This window comes from Rhodnius prolixus, unplaced genomic scaffold (genome assembly GCF_049639745.1).
Source record: "Rhodnius prolixus isolate KJV_2025 unplaced genomic scaffold, Rpr scaffold_4, whole genome shotgun sequence".
Lineage (NCBI taxonomy): Eukaryota > Metazoa > Arthropoda > Insecta > Hemiptera > Reduviidae > Rhodnius > Rhodnius prolixus.
This window is the reverse complement of record NW_027411614.1, coordinates 31,542,687-31,562,030: the sequence shown is the minus strand read 5'-3', so window position 1 is coordinate 31,562,030 and position 19,344 is coordinate 31,542,687. Positions and strand designations below refer to the sequence as shown.

The following is a 19,344-nucleotide window of genomic DNA, read 5'->3' as shown; positions in this document are numbered from 1 at the left end:
GATCTCATTCGTAGAGCTTATTGTTTATTAAATACTTAAATAGCTTAGACACATGCGAATAAATAGGCTTTATAGAGCACTAATTGCTTTACTCTGATAATGTGCCCAATTTTCATTTGTTTATTTAAAACGTAACCCGTAATTTTGTAGCGATAATCCTTTTACTGTCCTAAAAATTCTATAACTATTCTTTAATTACAAAACAACTTATTTTGTAGATTGCATGATACGATTATGATGTCTCAAGTTCAGCTCCAAATAAGCTTACCTCCATTGTAGTACTTTTTATTTGTACGAATATTATTAATACGTATTATTAATACAGTTACATATAATGAAATAAATTCTCACAAAGAGCTTAAATTCTCAAAATGGTGGGACCAGGTAAGAGCTTATCATTAAAAAATTGCGCAAGTTGTAAATCAGAATCGCTGAGAAGTGATACATTCAGAAGGACAAATAGCAGGGCATCAGTAAAGGCTGTTGCAGAGCATGTGATCAGACTAGTTAAAATAATTTAAACTTTTGACAAAGTGATCACAGCCTTTTGAATATGTAATACTCAGTTTGCCAATTCTGATTAGAACTAAAGTTGAAGGCCTGCTTTGAAGATGTTCAATAAACTAACTTGCTCTAACTATGTGGAGTGCTGATTAACAGAGTTACCAAGTTTATAATGTGCCACCGAATAGCTTGCGCAAAAGCTTTCCTAATGGTTAGATCATTATCATATTAACAAAATTGAACTTGGGAATTCTATTGCAAATATGACATTCTCTTAATGTCTGCGCGTTAGTAAACAACCGTGTACACAGCAATAGCAGATCACACATGTTAGGTAGCTATTAATACCGTCTCTGAATCTAGTTTCTCATTAATATTCACATTTTGATGTTTATGGGCACGAATTTAGAAGTTTGAGTTGGAACGAATCTCTAAAAATATAGAAAGAATGGACGTATGTGTTTTCGTGTTTGACATTCGGGAAATAGTTCAGAAAACCTGTGAAATAATACAGATAAGTGTATTAAACAGAAAGTGGACTTTGACACCGTCATCGTGGGCTGAACTTGTGCTGTTTCAATTTTTTTCGCGAATAAATAATTTCATAGCGAACGATTATTAGCGGTTCTTAAACATAGTATACTGACAGATCTCATGACATCTTCAATAAGTTTCGGAGATATCCAATCGGCTCCACTGATATTGTTTATACGTTGAACAGTAATTACAAAGATATCATTTGGAGAATGCAATACTTATTTCTACAAAGAAACTATGATTAGGGAGTAGCTTGCCCATCTTCACCCAATCCTTGAAGTTGACAGGTTTCTGAACTAATTTCTGAATTTGGAAACTGGTCTTCATTTAAAAAAACTATTAGACAGATAAAAATCATCGATGGAAATCAACCTAAGTTTTTGTCTGAAAAAATAGATTTTTAGAGAAATCGTTTTGTAGTAAAAACCAATTAAATAATCGCTTCTTAATTCACTTGATTCTTTTGACCTGAGCATTAAATTCTACTCTACAGAATTAAGCGCAATTATTAAGTTAAAATTCATTTAGAAAAAAATGAGAGTTTAGCGTTACACGAGGTGTTCAGGCCAGATTTGTTGAAGTACGAGAACAAGGACTGTTAAATTAATCCTGATGGCAAACAAGCAGAACAAAAATGTAATTGTAAATGTAAAGTGAGAAAATTGGTTGGTCGAACGTATGATAATGGAATTAACGTAATCAGAGGTTGTTGAAGGCTGAGAGAGCATTGGCTAACATACTTAATTCTTTCAAGTATTAATTTACGTCATGCATAGAAGAGTTAAGATAGAAGTTTAAAATGAAATCTGGTTGATAAAAAGAGTGGACAGATTTTCTGATTAATAATTAATGTTTCAAATTTTATTGATTATTGCCGAACTTTATGATGGATTTTGCAATTCATTCCTAGCGAATACTTCTCCAACATCTCTGACTGTTGTTTATGGGCAAGTCACTGTGAACAATGTAGTATTTAAATAGAAAGATTAACAATAAAAAGACGATAATTCAGATCGTCAGGTAATTGAGAGGTTTCGGCTAAGTTTGACAGGTATAAAAATCGTGTACAAATTTTCAGCTTCCTGCAAATTTTTGGTTTAAATTCACAAATGATAGACAAAGACAATATTCTAAAAATCACTTTTTCTGACTCAAGTAATCTAGAAACCTACATTCCCGATTTTTTGTACTATCCCAATACTTTTCATACCAAGCAAAGTTATTTGTACTTAAAACCAAGAAATAACAAATTGATATTAAATATTATTGACGATGAAGATTGATTGAATTGTATAATTTCTTTTTCCAACTGTATTTATTTTCACAACAGCAGTACATTACTGCAACAAGTGAAGCTGATATAACGTGATTATTATAATTACGTAAGTTGCTTGAGGGGAAAATTCGCCCAATGGTGAAACTCCCAAAGAAAAGCATTTCATTATTGTGCACTGGCTTTTACTTCAATTAGAAGATCACGTGGCCACAGTTGCTTCAACCGTCTTGAAGGATTTCCTGGTAATGCAATAAGTTGGAAAACTAGAGATCTCGTTGCAAGGTGCAATTAGAAACAAAGTAAGGAGCATTAGCGTTTAGTCGGAGTATTTTTGATTGAAAAGATTAAATTTTCTATACATTATAAGCTTTGGCTGTGCCCTAAAGTTCTATTCCGTACGTCCAGACAGGGATACCTATTTTCTTCGGCGGGCATTAAATTCTAATACTAACCATTAAATAAAAATCTTTTATACCGAGAATCGATCCCAGTAACACAATTGATAAATTATATTTATTGATAAATAGCCATCTTAGTCTGGAATTCTTTGTAAAATTTTCGCTAACTTTCTTTTTATTAGACTTCCTCCATTTTATTCTGTGTACAATATTAATGAACCTTTAACTTTTTTGTTTTTTCAATTGGATATTTCCGACTGTGAGAATAAAAGGAAAAATCCATAAATATAAAAAACAATAAATAACTTTTAATTATAAATACAAAATAATAAATAAAGACTGGTTTGATTTGAACACACTTGAAATTAAATCGCTAAAACATTTTTCTGCCCATTCAGTAGAGGTAGTTCTTGGTTTCTTGTATCGGATTTCCACAAGGACCATGATGGACTTTAGCGAGTACACTTCTTGAACGGCAGTTTTCAAGCGACATAAAACATTGATTTGAATAAGTCTTATTATCTGAAGCGCATATTGGATCATAATAGTTGGGACATATTCTGGAACAACCTTTAAACTGGAAGCCAGCCAGACATCGTTTTAATGGTACAACAAATATATGTCTCCTATAAAATAAAATATAAAAATTTATTAAATAGATGAAATTTCAGTATTCATTTTGTAAATAATTATAATTATAACATTAATATTAGGAAAGGAATTTGAGTCAGGACGAGCAGCCCTTACACTTCCTCTATCTTTCACTGCCTTGTGGTGGGGTTGTCTGTAACGATACTAAGGCTCTGGGCGATAATGATTTCGAGACAACTATAAAAATAAAATGAAATTGTTCTTTACCAAATAATGTGAAGTTGATTTCAACTGTCGGAAAGGTTATAAGATAAGCAATGATTTTTGGGATCTAGGATAGCATTCATTATTCATTAGGGCTGCGTGTTTGCCCGTAGAAGCGCTTCGCCAAAGGAATTACTAGGGGATTCGAAGTACAATTGTTACAAAAGTCACTTTATTCATCTAATTTTTCTATTTCTGAGTTCCAAACTAAAAGAATTTTTAGCCGGAAAACGTTCTGAGCCAAAAGAAGAGGTGATAGCAGCTGAAAAAGGATTTTTGACGGATATAAAATGTTATATATGTTCACTGTGCCTAATATTTCTATAGGAATTAAATAAAATCGCTTCAGTCAGTTGAATTAACTATCAAGAGTGGAGGAACTGTAGTACTTATTGCTATAGAAAGGCGATTGAAATTCAAAATTTTCTTTTCGTTTCATTAAAAGAGAAAATTTGCCCTTCAGTAAAACTAATTAAGTTATACCCAACTCTCAGATTCCTCATGTCAATTTTGTCAGAAAAATATTTCAGTAAAAGTGAAAAGATAATGTCCGTGTAGTTAGCGCTTAATATTTAATAACGAAACATCAAGTACTTCTAAAAGAATGGAAGCAAACATTCTAAACAATGCCCTGAGGTTAAGTCCTATTGTTGAGGACTTTTTTCGATTATCTTACAAGTCAAAAGCTGATAACTTTTAAATGAAAGTAAAATAATTTTGGGGAACTTATTGATAAAAAGCTGTACAATTCAAATATTTACTTAAAATATCATTAACTTACCCACAATTATCCCTTGTCATTTGACATTGATTCCTATAAAATTTATTATCTGATCCGCACACGTAATTAGCTTCATCAGTGCAGGTGAGATTACATCCAGCTGTTGTGGGACAATTAGACAGAGATACTGGAACCACTTTTTGTCCACAAGTAGCTTTTTTCAGGTCGCAAACTGATCTGCGAACAAATGAACAGTTATTTGAATATTGAAATGTTCTAATTATCTTGACATGGTTATAAAGAGAAATTTACAGTTTCACGACTTGAGATAAATGAATGATGGTTAAGATGATTCGTGACTTCCACGAAACCTCATGCTGGATCCTAGGCTCGGTACTTCTTATTTGTGAGGGGAGAAGTACAAAGGAAGAATAACTTTTCTTCTCATAACTTTGAATAGATTCGGTATTTTAACTTATCTTTGACTTTAACATAATGGCTTAGGTTGTTTTGCTCAAGGGTAATTGTTCTATTCGTTTGAATCCATGCTTGGACTCTACGTTTATCTTAAGCTTAAACCATCTTTTTTTTCTGGAGTTACTACTTGACTCCAGCAAGGGGCTTAGTCGTCCTTACAGGGCTTAATTCTCCTCAAAAACATACATTACTATAAATGTTAGTTATTGAAACTTCAAATGAAATCCAAACGCAAGAACAAACCCTTTACATAAATCTTTCAGCATCTCAAACCACTCAGATATTGCAGCATCCTTTGAAGATAAACCTACCTGTAAACATTTCCATCTGAACCACAAGTAGGATCCACTTCAGATTCTTCGCAAGATTCAGGGCATTCTTCAGGTTTTAGCAGTTCAACACATTCGCCTAAATGTGCTAATTGTACTCCTTTCCTGTTTCAAAAAAACAAAAAAAATAATAATAAGTTTTAGAAAAAATTAAAAAGGAAATGGAGGATTTTCTACGTTAAAATATCTTGTATACTCAATATTTTTCAATTAGAAAGCCATTGATATCGATTGAAAAGAATTTATATTAGTCTTAAACTTATTTTTGTGGTCTAAAAGCAATAAAGCATAAACGAAATTTTTTTTTTTAGATAAGCCGTCACGGTATTCAACATACCAAGATTACAACTTTCATATCTTCTGAAATTCACCAACGAAGATAATAAGAACCCACTAGACAAATGTCTGTTATGACACCACTTTGAAATCAGCCTTACAGACTTTTTTTTTTTTGGCGCATCAACAGCTGAGGTTATTAGCGCCCGGAGCTTTTTTCAGTGCACTGCCGGCCTCCGGACTGTGTTCTCTCGTTACAGACAACACTGTCCATCACCGGACAGTGAGCTGTAAGAAGCTCCTAGGAAGAGAAAATCTAAGGGTCAGCTGCTGGATTCGAACTCAGGACCTCCGCGTGGGAGTCCAGTATGTACAGCCTTTTAAAATTAGTTAAATATGTTTGCAGTCAAAACTAGGGCTGCGCAGTACTTGCGTTCCACATTGATAAGCTGAGCACAAGGATATTACTTTGCTTAAGTCGACGCAAATCTTTGAGAAAAGCTGTTACTCTTTCTAAATTTTTTTAAAAATAATAATAATAATGATAATGTCTATTTTTGTAAATATTCCACGATAAGATTATTTATTTATTTATATAACAATAATACATCTGAAAAGCTAAATTTATTTGAAGACCAGTGGCGCTTAAACTTTGTTTTTATGGCATCCAACTGGCCAAGATTTTTTGCACACAGTTTATATTTTTAAAAAATGAAAATTTATATTAAAATTCCAAATACTATCAAAAAGTGCTTACAAACAGGTAGCGACTTTAAGGTGGCACATTGTCTTATAGGTCCTAGCATCAGTGCCGCAAACTTGATCTCCATTATCGTCTAAACACTTTATTTTAGCACATTTATGCAACCTTTGTTTACACTTGTCCATTTCCACAACAATTACTTTACGTTTGCTGTGAGATCTAATAATAATAAAAAAAATTGTAACTATTACCATTAACATAAAACAAAATTAGAATAACATATAACCTTTTATATATTTGTACACATATAAAAAGAATCCAAAATCTTACCCACAGTTTAGCAAATCAATTTCACACTCTGAACTGTAAATGTTTCCATCAGAACCACACACGTGATTCTGTGAAGGAGGACAGCTGGTCGGGCACACAGTAACTTGACCGCTAGTCCTCTCCTGCGTTAGACAGTAAGCCATAGGTACTTCAAAAACATGTTTCCTAAATTGAAAATATTCGTTTTTTAGAACTTTCGTAACTTATAGAGAACTGATTATTGAGAATGTTTAGTTGCTTAAATAAAATGGTACTTTTACATAGATTGTATTTTAGGTCTGATTCCTGGAATAGTAAATGCCAGTTGTTTGATTCTTTGGTTGAGAGTGTTGCTTTGTATGGTAGCGAAGTTTGGGGTTGTCTGTACGGAGATATATTAGAGCGAGGACAATTAAAGTTCTTTAAGTATATTTTGAGAGTCTCCTCTAATGTTCCAAGTGCTTATATCAGACTAGAGTGTGGCCGGACTCATACTAAGTTTAGAATCTTTAAAAGAGCTATTGGTTGGTGGGTTGCTATTCTAAGCATGTCTGATGACCGACTCCCGAAATTGTGTTTCTCAAGGCTATTAGAATTAGAATCTAATTTTACATTACCATTTAACTGGGTATCTGTTTTACGGACTCATTTAAATGTAATCGGTTATGAACAATTAATCACAATATCGAATGTAACAGATATATTAAAGTATAAAAATGACTTGATTGCCTCTTATAAAAATCACATGTTTAGTTGTGATGTTGATTTTGCTGTAAAATCTTCCTTCAACAACTTTTACAGGAAAATAAGTGCACTGGAGCCATCTGCAGAATCTTATTTAGAATTAATTGGCAGTATAGAAAAATTAAGAGTAGTCGCACAACTTAGATTGTCGAATAAAAAACGATTCTCTTTGAAAATAGGCTAAAAAAAAATTGATATTTTTCCTGAAAATGTATGGCAATTTTGTAATAATGGCAATAATGATTTAACTCACTTTCTTTTTAAGTGTTCGAGATTTTCAGATCCTAGAGATAGATACTTTTCAGAATTTGTGATCCATGAGAATATTGCTGATCTGTTAATTATTACTGATACTCATCGTATAAATAGCATTTTTTCATTTTGTAATAGTTGTATTAATTTAATAAGTTGATAAAAATTAATGAATTGCACTTCATTAACATATGAAACAGTAAGAGGGCCACAACAAGTACGGCAATCACTAGAATTCAGTTATTTATGTTTTCTTTTTAAGTTTTACTTTCTCTTATGCTGTATTATTCAGTCTTTGTCCCAAGAGAGGGAGATAAGAATGTACTGTATTTGAATTTATTGGTTCTCGTTTAATTAAGGATTATATATATAATTTTGGTCTCACAGTCAATCAGAGATATAAACCAACATGTATTAGTGTTGAATTTGTAGTGTTATTTCTATTTCATTTATTTATTTATCTTTTCTTGTAGTTGGTTTCTATATTTTCTTTTCTTTTTCATGCAGTTAAAATGTAATATTTTATAACGTATATATTGAATTATTCCAACTCCCTGCGACAAGTATTTGTATTACTTTATAAGCAGAAATAAATTTATTATTTTTATTATTATTACATAGATTGTATTTTTGCATATGCAATTAGTACTGAAAATAGACCTTAAATTTTCATATATTCAAATAAAGTACACAATTTGGTAAGCGAAATCTAAATAAGATTTCAGAAAATCAAAATTGATAAAAAAATTCCCTCTTGATTCAGTCAATGACCGATAGATGTCAGCTAAATCCAGTTATTCCACTGAATACGCTAGTTTAGAACCCACCTGATCATCTTTACATTTTACCGGTTTTATTAAAATTCTTTCACGAAATTTTATAATATTCAGGAGCAGTTTTTTTTTTTTTTGCATCCTGTTAACTCTGTGAGTTAATAATCTTTGATCGTAAAGCCATATGAAGGCTGTTTTTTGGATTTACCTAAAGAACGTTCAACAGTTAAGCTCTTTTGACAAGCCACAGTCATGTTTTAGAGATTCGTCACATATTTTCAGAAGGCTCTCAAATGATTTGTACGAGATGAAATAAGATTATTTATGAATAAATTTATTACATTAGACACTCGTAGTTTTTTCAAGTAAAGTGATTCTAAAAATGAAAGATCTCTCTAATGAATTGACAAAAGCTAAATCACTGCATTATTCAACTATTACGTCACATTATTAGGCTCGGTATTAAATAAAACTTACCCACAATTCTTAGACTTCATTCTACAAGAATTGCTGTAGATAATTCCATCACTACCACAAGTTGGTTTAGCATTTCTCCAACAAGACTCCCTGCAATGTCTAGTTGTCTGGCAGTTTTTCTTTGAGGTACGTACCACACCTTGCCTACAAAGAACAATCGGAAAGTTATTTTTGCTCTTCGTAAAATGAGAGTTCGCATTCTCTTTTCCATATAAATTGAATAATTAAACATGTTATTTTAAAAGAATGTAATCCTTAGACGAATGAGTGCACCAATACTATTTAAATGTTCCACTAATTGTATGAATAGGATAGCTGGGGCAAATAACGAATCACGATCCACAGATAAGTTACTATGAAAAACTATAGAATCAGTAGAATCAGCGATATGTTCTAGAAAAACATTTGCTTCATATTTTGAATTCTAATCACTGTTTTAATAATCAGTTTTTATTCACCATATATTCCAAGATTTATGGATCAGCAACAAATTAAAAATCCTAAAAAGTTGATTTAAACCAATGGTATTTTTATAAGTAAGAGCGTTGTTTGCAAAAGAAAATGGACTTACCCACAAGTAAGTTTTTTCATAAGGCAAGTGTTTGAATAAACATTGCCATCAGAGCCGCAGATAGGTCCGTCTCTTGGAGCTTGATCGCAATTGATTGGACAGTTCTCTCTGTGGGCCGATATGTTGTTGCATGGACCCACATGTGATACTCCAATTCCGATTCTAAACAAGAAATAAAACAAACAAATCTGAAATAAATGGAATAAAGATTTAGCAGCCAGAAATTAACTTAAAAGTGAACATCGATTGGTTTCAATTGGCAAATTAAATAATTATAATAAAATGAAAAGATTTTAATGAAGTCACCCTGAAGAAAATAGTTACCACAAGCAGTTATTTTTGCCCAATTTTCTGCGCTTTTTATATAACTTCGGCTACACAGGAAATGGCATGGGTTTAGAACAATTTTTACACATAACACAAAAATATTTCTAAAGTATGATTTAATCTTTTTTTTAACCATTTTTTAAAATTTCTGGTCGGAGTTACTTAGGCCCATTCATTCATTCAATTTAAATTTCATGTTTTTTAAGCTGGACTATTGAGGGTTATTTTAATAAAATTGCACTACTAATTCTTGAAAAATTATTTTATCATATTTAATTAAATTTGTTATAAATAAATACGTAATATTTCATTCAAAAACTTTATGTCAAGATTATGTAAATCGATCTTGAATAAGACTTCATAATTGGACATCTAAATTGTCTAAGGGCCATCAGCTGGATTCGAACCCGGCATATCCCCGTTGGAATCTAGTATACGCTAGCCATTGAGGTGTATGCTCTGAGTTTGTTTCTCTTTTTATAAAAACCTGAAATTATAAACTTCTAATGAATAAAAAAAAATTCTTGTTAAAATAATTGGTTATGTATTTGCGGCAAGAAGATGACATATTACGAACGCAATGTTAGAAGGTGGAGTAGAAGGGTAGAGTAACTTATATACAAGGCTATCGCAATGGAATACTCATTGACGTAGTATCAAACGCAGATCATCCAGCGAGTTCAGTGAGGTTCCAAGGTACCAATAAGAAGGTAACTTCGATATTCTTCACATCAAAGCGGAATAGATGTTGCTTTTAAGAACATATTTTTTTGTTTTCTTTGAACCATTCGTCCCAATTTGTTCAATAAATGAATAACTAATAAGTTTTTTAATGTACTCAGCGAACAGTTAAAACATTAGAGAACTTACTTTAACAGAGCGTACATTGTTTACAGGCAAGTACCAACCGATTTGTAGACTTGGAACCAATTGAAACTTCCATTGTTATGTATTGTTTCAACAATCAATATTATATTGTACGTGCATTGTTTTCTGATAGATCTATCAAATCCACTTATGGGTAATCAACCTAACATTTTATCACATTAAAGCGGATAACAAAAGAGAAATAAATTTTAATGAGCGTGTTTTACTATTGTACATGATTGTCAGAGTTAAAGGAGTGTCCACAGAATAACTTCGAGTACCGGATCTTCAAAGAATATCGGGAATTCCAAGCTAGACATTATTGGACTCTTCCAGAATTTTTTTTTTTTTAAATAATAATAAAAACAAATAAAGAGATAAACCACATAATACTTAAATTTGTAACTTAATGTTAATTTTTCACATGTTAATAATTTGTCATCAATTGTTTCTGCACTATTGTCAAGCACATGCACATCAACCATTTCTAGGTGAATGCAATTTGCATACATAATTTCTGCACGTCTCACATTTTTTGTCTGTGTTTACAGTTCAGAATGAAATTAGAATAGCTATTCATGGCTAGCTACGCTATTTAGTACGACAGAACATGGTGTTGTCAGCAACATGAACAAAATAATAAAAAGTTCTCATTGGCCATCGAGTAGTTCTCTTCTTGCAGGACTATTCTTGAATTATTCAGTCGAAAAGATTTACTGCAGTCCTGCATATATCAAGAAATACATCACAAAGTTCTTTGTCTTCCAGCGCCAGCAATAAAGTGCCTCAATCTTGACCCCGTCAAATGCTTTTGACTGAATGAGTTCCCTTTTCTTTTTTGTTCTCTCGAAAGTTGGAGCTTTGGTTGGGTTGGTCAAGGATTCGGCGGAAGCATTTTTAAAATTGGAGGCAGGCATGGAGGCGGTTGGGAAAATGGAGGCGCGACTTGGTGAAGTGGAGAAGGTGATATTGAAAAATTAGGGAGAGTATGGTTCAGAATCAGAAATTAAGGATTAAGGATACTGTTAATTCTGGGGAGGCTTTGCGATCTTTGACTCGTGACAGGCAGGTGACGACCATTAAGCAGAAAATATATTCGGATGCGGTAGGTATTGTTTCTGAGAGCCCTTTTGGTAGCAAGAAAACAATGTCGATGAGGCGAGAGCGTCGCTCCCAAAACTGCTCATCGTTAAGCCTTGTCAATATTATTGATCCTGATCATTCTCTTTCAAAAAAACTTCGAATTCACATTGCAGGGTACACTAAGTAATGAGATACTGCGTTGGTTTTGATAAAGAGAATTACTTAATTTTGGCACGGCCAGCAATCATTGGTGCAGTTTTATATCGGAAATATCGTATTGTCTCATAGAGAGGCTGTGTTGAAGAAGAAGATTCGCGTTAAATATTTTCGAGTTGTATGAAATGTCATTCCGTGTAGTAAACAACAAAGAATGTTACATTTTCTTTTTCGTTTGGGTTAGTTTTTTGCTTAACACTGCACTGCCAATGCTCGAACTTAGATATTGCCAATGTGGAGTCAATGTGACTCCATAATTCATTTTTACTTTTTTTTATATTGATTTCAATTTTAATAATAAAATTTGCATTAAAGGATGAGAAAGAATAGGAATTAAGAACGAAAAAACAAATTTTGTCCAAAAATCGGCTTTAACATTTCACGGAGAAGGAATTAACCTCAACTTAGGATCGCAGTAATCTCAGTATTTTCTAGAACCCTGATTGGCTGCCTTTTGATCAGGGACTTCTTCATTTTTTTAAATTACATTCACTATTTTTTCAATTATGTGCGCTGTTGACACGGATCGGAAATTACACAATTCTCTGCATGTTTTTACCACAGATAATCAATTCTAGAAAGAGGCTTTTATTTGTGTCTTGATACTTTCTATGAAAATTATGTAAATTTATCAAATAAGCATGTAGGCAATAATCTGGAATATCTACTTATTTTGCCAATCAGGAGTCGAAATGATTCCGATATATTGACGAGTAATGCCAATCTGGAGTCAAAATGAATCTTATGAGTTCTTCAAGTAAACTAATCTGCAAAAAAAACCTAAGAATTCCACGGTCTTCAGCTCGTGACTATCGAATGGTGAGAGAGTGGGGATAGCATATGTAAGAGCATTTTGGGAAAGCTATGAAATGTTGGAAACAGATACCATTCCTATTTTTTTGGAGTCAAATTGACTTAGGATTGGCAATGCAGTGTTAATTAACAATACTGAAGAATGTACTGCTCGAACTTTTAATTCTTTAGCTGACGATTGAAGTTAGTCGTAGAAAACTAAGTCCTTTCGCTTGGGAAATTTTATGTAATATGCTTCTATATGCAAAAAAAGTAATATTACTTTTCAAACAACTTGTACTAAAACATTAGGGATTTTCTAAGAGATAAATAAGAAAATATAAAACAAAATGATGTTGCAGAAAATACATTTAATTAATTAACCTTTAAATTAAACATAACCTTTGGGTGTTTTGGATGACTTTAGTCAAGAGCGTGGACTAATAAGTGGTAGATCCACAATTCGAGAACAACCCGCAAGAATTTTTTACTTATTTAAAAATTTTAATGAAGTATGAGTTTCCGAGACGATGTCACCGATGGAGTTAACCCGAAAAAATAGACAATTATTTAAATTAAGAAAACATTTTTTGAGAGAACATATGAGAAAGATTCAACCGTCTCTTAGAACCGTCACAACTTGGAAGTCATTTTTTGTTTTTTAATTAACCTGAAATTTCTTATATTTTTCTTAATGATTTGCAAGATTTAGAACACTTAAAGACGTTTTTATTCTGTTTAACGCATTGTAATGTAGAAAGATAAACAGTAGGAATATGATGTTTACCTTTTTGGCCAGGTAGAGCACATATGTTATTTGCCTTAGATAATTTGACCGAATTTATGACCTAACAGTAGATAGTTTGGCAGAAAAGAGACGCTTCCTGTCCTCTGAATAGATGATCATAAATTAATTTCGACGGAAAAAATAAATTAAAAAAAAATACTGTTATTTAAATTTATTAAATAATTTGGGGACAATATAACAGATGAATTTAATACGCACATTTAAGTTCATATTTCGCAAGATGATTTCTGCGGCAATAAATGAGATCCATTTGACAAAAATATGCAGTATTAGTAGCCCAATGAACTGTAGTGACCGTTAACTCACAACTGGTATCGGTTGGTTATGGACCATTTTGTTAGCCAATAAGAGAATTATAAAAATAAAAATAAAACTAAGAACCGTTAAAATATCGTCTTTCTTATTATAATTAATATAATTTCTTTTCACGATTAAAGTCAAGATGTTATTTAGAATAAATAAGTGCATTCCAGACAAGGGGAACTTACTATTAATAGTTAAAGAGATTGGATTATGGCCAGCACTTTAGGTGAGCTGCATCAGTATGCACTTAACCCCAATCACCTACTAAGCCAGATGGCCTGACGTAGCACACAATACTAAACCAACAGAGGAGACCTGGATTCCAAACACTAGAACAGGCTACAGAGCTCTTTCATCTTTCTTTCATGCCCATGCATCTTTCTTTCAATTCCAACGTTTATCCTCTGCTATTGAAGGCTACTGAAGCTGCAAACTACCGTTTTTTATCGCCTTGGCTTTCGACTTAAAGAAAACAACATGCATCTTTAGATACCATTTTATTCTTATTGATTTAAAGTAATCACACTTCCAGGAGAACGTTCTTTAATACCATCAGACAGTATTAAAATGGTAAAAAAAATGAGAGTCCCTGGAAGCTACTGCTAGGATAAAGCCAACCAGAGAGTTCAGACGAGATGGCTAATGCTGAGAAACCTTGACTCCGCTCTGAAATTCGAGCTAGAGGTTGCTGACACAAAGCAAAAACAATCTTTAACACCCTTGCGAGCTGCTGGAACAAACATTCAAAGAGAGTAGAAGTTCCAAACTATTCACATAGACCAGGGGTCCCCAAACTACGGCCCACGGGCCACATGCGGTCCCCCTGAGGATATTTATCCGGCCCCCGCTGCACTTCCGGAAGGGGCATCTCTTTCATTGGTGGTCAGTGAGAGGAACACTATACATGGCGGTGCCGCAAAGCACCGTTTGTAAACAGTAAGTTAATAGAAAAAGATCGACCACCGTTGTAACACCTTAAACTGGCCTATATACTTGTTCTCTTTATCGTTAAACACCTCATTCCTGGCCGAACCTGCCCAGACTTCCGTTTATATACTTCTTTTTTACCAGCCAGTGAGTAGAAAAATAACGTCCATGGTTGTAACATTTTAGCCAGGCCAGTATACTTGTTATATTTATTTGTGAACTCCTTATTCCAGGCCTATAGTGCCCTGATTTCCGTATTATTACTTCGTTTTTAGCAGTCTGTGAATGGAAAAAGATCGACCAATGTTGTAACATTGCGGGCTGCTCTTTATAAGGGTTCTGTTTGAAAGAAAACCTCTTCCTTCTGACCTAACTAGTCCTGATTTCTGTATTTTTCCCTCTTTTTAAGTAGTCAGTCAATAGAAAAAGATCGACCACTCTTGTAACACCTTGAACTGGCCTGTATACTTGTACTTCCTAACGTTAAACACCTCATTCCTGGCCTAACCTACCGATTACGCGGAATGCACGCGTCACGGCTCCGAAAACAGTGTAAAATAACAGCAGAAGTAGGAAGAAAGGCAAAGCACTATAACTAAACCGGAAATTGACCATCTCATTAGCCAAAAGCAGGCCCATAGTTCCTACAAAAATACTGGGCAGTTTGTTGATTTAAATTTACTTGTTCTTTATTTGAAATATTCTATTTGTTCCCGTTTTGTTTCTTTGACTTTAAAATAGTTTAGTTTTATAGTCCGGCCCTCCAACGGTCTGAGGGACAGTGAACCTAACCTCCTGTGTAAAAAGTTTGGGGAACCCTGACATAGACGAATATTTAGTTTTTTTTTTATAAAAATAAATGATAAGTGGAATCAGAGAATTATTTATTGAATTGAACCGATAAAAATGCAATTAGAATTATTAAAAGTACAAAGAGTTAATTAAGGATTTGTTAATACAAATTTTTAAACAATCAATTTATTCATCTGTGTTGATATTTCTAGTTGGCACAGACCTCTCTCCACGAACAGTCGCGAAACAGCGAAGAAAGGAGCTGTTTCATAATATTAGTTCAGTAGGTGAAGCCACTAATTAAAACTTGAGTTCGGTAGATGTAAACGCAATCAAAACAGTATAATAAATCATTAATATTCATTTTATTAAAAGTTATTTCACTTCGATTACCATTCTATTATTATTCTAAACAATAGGTTAATTAGCATTTTATGTGTGAAGATCGTCTACAAGATCCATGTTTTTCCTTTATTACCTATATTTCCAATGCTCTACCAAGTACCAAGGTCTCATTTGGAAGATGATGACATTTTCAGACAAGAAATACCGATTCCGCGGTCACAGTTTGCACACTTTCATAAGTTAAGACTTGGGACCAACTGTTACTGAAGATGTACATACAAATACCTATTTCGCTCTGATTATTACTGCAGCAAACATAATTTGGTCGAATTTATGGTTAAAAGAACCCATAAAACTTTTATTAGTAAGATAATTAAAGATATTTGCTTATCTTATAAAAAAAAATATTAGGTCAGAGAATTCAATTAACTCACTAAGATCTCTTAATTGATAGTCTTTTAATATGGTTTCCTACAATAAAACTGGTTTAGAAAGTTGGTGTAGAGTGTTTTAGTGGTTTGTGAAACTGCACGACCGTAGTATAGAGTATTGTAAGCGATAATGATCACATGTGTCATCATTACTTCCTTTAGCTCTACCTTTAATAATTGATTACCTTCACTTTAATAGAAGTACTCTTTCACTACTAAATCAATTAAGAATACAAGATAATCTTCATTACTATTTGGGCAACCTAAATCTAGGTATGATTGATTTAATTATCTTCTTTTTCTGTAAATCTTTTTAAATTAAGCTCTTATAATTTATTAAGTGGCCGATGCTTTATAAATCGATGCAAACTTTAACTATTTTAAGGTGTTTAACAACTGTCTAAAGGCTCCACTGTATGCTGCCTAATTAGGGTCAGTGTTCTCTTGCTACGGACAACGCTATCAATCAGCAGTAATGAGCAGTAGGAAGATACTTCCATGAAGCAAAATTAATTATTAATATTTTGAATACGTATCAAATTATTTTATATTGCTAAATTAAGAAGTACAATTTCTTTAGTAATTTACTATCTTTATAAATATATACAATAAGAGGAAGTTTATAAGATAAACTGGTGCGTGAAAGGCAGGAGGATAAAATCTACCTAGCGGTAGCACTCTCTACAGGAAATAATGATGATTGTGGTCTTCAAAGTGCATGGAAGTCTCAGAGACATTGACGATCCAGTCGGCGAAGAGGATCTGACAAGAATGTTAGAGGAGGCGAGAGACAGTGCGAAAGGATTAGAGCAAGTAGAGAGCGAGCAGTATGGAATTTTTGATATTTAGTCTTGGCGAGATGGTGTACGAATGGGATGTTGAGGTCATTGTGAAGAGTGAGGTTAGTCACCGTAGAAAGGAACGTCAACTAACTGTCGGAGTAGTTATGACTGAAATGTTTGACTGAATCCCACAGCTCTAGTCCGTAAGTCCACATTAGATTAGATTGCTTTAGACGGGCGGTTCCACCAGAAAGGGAAAGGAACGCAGGCAATCCAAAATGCCCATTGTTCCCCGCCCTCCTCTTGTCTCATGAGAGATACAGGGGCTTTAAAACAACAAATCCGGTTAAAGGTTGCCAGATGCCAATACAATAAACTAATAAAGTAGTAACAGGACACTAGGGAGTATGGCGACTCAATCGCTACAGTGCACTGAGTAAACCTAGAGAGTTCTGGTAAAGATTACCAGATGCCACAATCTCCGGCAGGGAAACATTTAACCTTCCGAAGACGAGAAATCAAGTTTTAGAATAAACTGGAAACTTCTCTACAAAGTGCCACGCAGTCTCTTTGGACTTACAACAGCCCCATAAGTCCATATAGGTTTGAGGATAGTATTGTATATTAAACGTTTCGAGTTCTATGGGCAATTTGGAGCATCGTCCAAGTAGTTCTCTACTATTTCTCTAATAAATGTTACATTGATAAAACAAAATAAGTGAAACAGAATAGTTAGTAATGTTTTTGATTAGTTTAAACAGCTAGTAAATATATTGAATAAAGTAATAGATTCACAAATACAAAACTGTCGTAAGAATCAAAAATTTTATTCAAGAAAATTGACTATATATGAGGTGCTGGTGAAAATTCAATTCAGACAAATAGACAATACTGGAAAAATTTCTCTTAAAATTATCTAAAAGCCTCTATGGAACTGCTGATGGTAATAAATCTTTCCACTATTTGTCTGCAGTTTTGAATCATTCAAGTTTTATCTGCGGATAGAGTAGATTGCATAACTACTTCCAAAACTACTTTTATTTTTTAAATATTATGAAAATTTAAATTACATTTCCCTCTTGTAGATAAAAGCAAACAGGGAAGAGTCTTTCACAAAATTTAGTCAATTGAAACTGATCAGTTACATGCGGGTTAACTAATAATGATTTGAATGGCATGTCAGTGAGCTCCTCTATATGTAACAGGGCGCTAGCTAAATTGGCCGCTAGCTAAATATACTTGCTACCTAAATAGTTGTCGGTTAATAATTGCTATTAAAAAATGAAACCAGTATTTTTCTATTCGTATATTTTGCTTCCATTTTTTCCCATGTTTCTTTTTTGTCCAGTTCAATAGTTTGTTTTGTGTGAAATAATTAACCTAAAATGATAATTAGTACGTCTAGAGCACGCAAGAAGGCGCCTGAATAAAAAAAATAACAATGAAGAAATCTTGATAAATAGCTCCTATTAAAAGAAGACTAGGTCACATCATTTTTTTTTTATAAAAAAAATCCAATTTGTTGTTAAGAGTTTACATAAAGGCAGCGAAATTGTATGTTTTTATTTATGTTCTGCATGCTATCTTCAAAGAGCTGTGGATAATTTTCTTTCCGTTCTGATTGAACTCGTCTCAAATAACAAACAAAGAAATTAACTCTACAATTCCCACACAGTTTTATTTAGAATGTAAAATTTGTTTTTTCAGTTTAGCAACCATAATTCCAACTTTCAAGACTTGAAATGAAGCAGTAAGCTCCATTTCTGTTACGTAACTCTTTTTATGGGCTAAAAATTCAGTAATTTTGTAAATTCAGGAAAACATTACTGTGAGGAGGAAAGCATTCAGGAAAACATCATAAACCCTCACAGGTGATACCTGAGAATGCGTTCGGAGAGGTTGAGCAAAAATAGTTTTGTTTGCCACCAGGTTCCTCATATGGCATTGGAGAATGCAGAAGGAGCCCATGAAGAGGCCTGAAGGACTTGTTAGACCAAGAAAATACGAGTACTCTTCATTAGAATTTAACAAATTGAGATACAAAAAATTTTGCATCCCCATAAAAATTGCATAGCTATATCTTAATTTCTAAAACCATCAATTGTACAATAAGATCTTAACATATGCAGTTGTTCGCAGGGAAAGTAATTATTCGAAAATTAGTACGAATGCAGTACTCCTTTTAAGAAGGTATGAAAAATAAAATGCCTGCGGAAATCTCTTTTCAACAATGTTACAAGTGAAATTGACTGTCACATGAATGTTATATGGAGCGTACGTCAGCTGGCAATAGGTGCAGAGTATAAAAGACATTTACTACACTGCAAAATGGAGGTGATAAAAGGAAAGATTAGGTCAAAAACTCAGATGCCATCTGAGAATAGCATAGAATAGCAAAAGAAAAGAATCAGCTGGCATGTTTTCAGAAATAGAAAACCTAAAAAAATTACATTCTATTTAGGAATGAGT

The 19,344-nt window shown here is 33.1% G+C and overlaps 1 protein-coding gene across 2 annotated transcripts in view; it reads right to left on the bottom strand.

Moving 5' to 3' along the window:
• Positions 1–3,001: 3,001 nt before the first annotated feature.
• LOC141455998 (agrin) overlaps positions 3,002–19,344 on the bottom strand; it is a 53,986-nt gene continuing 37,643 nt past the window's right edge. For both annotated transcript variants that reach the window (XM_074131552.1, XM_074131553.1), the window contains exons 4-10: positions 9,203–9,364; positions 8,632–8,775; positions 6,407–6,571; positions 6,131–6,295; positions 5,080–5,202; positions 4,352–4,528; positions 3,002–3,341 (exon numbers count right to left, since the gene is read on the bottom strand). In XM_074131552.1, the coding sequence (XP_073987653.1) occupies positions 3,110–3,341; positions 4,352–4,528; positions 5,080–5,202; positions 6,131–6,295; positions 6,407–6,571; positions 8,632–8,775; positions 9,203–9,364 (1,168 nt within the window). In that variant the 3' untranslated portion in view covers positions 3,002–3,109. The remainder of the gene's footprint in view (positions 3,342–4,351; positions 4,529–5,079; positions 5,203–6,130; positions 6,296–6,406; positions 6,572–8,631; positions 8,776–9,202; positions 9,365–19,344) is intronic.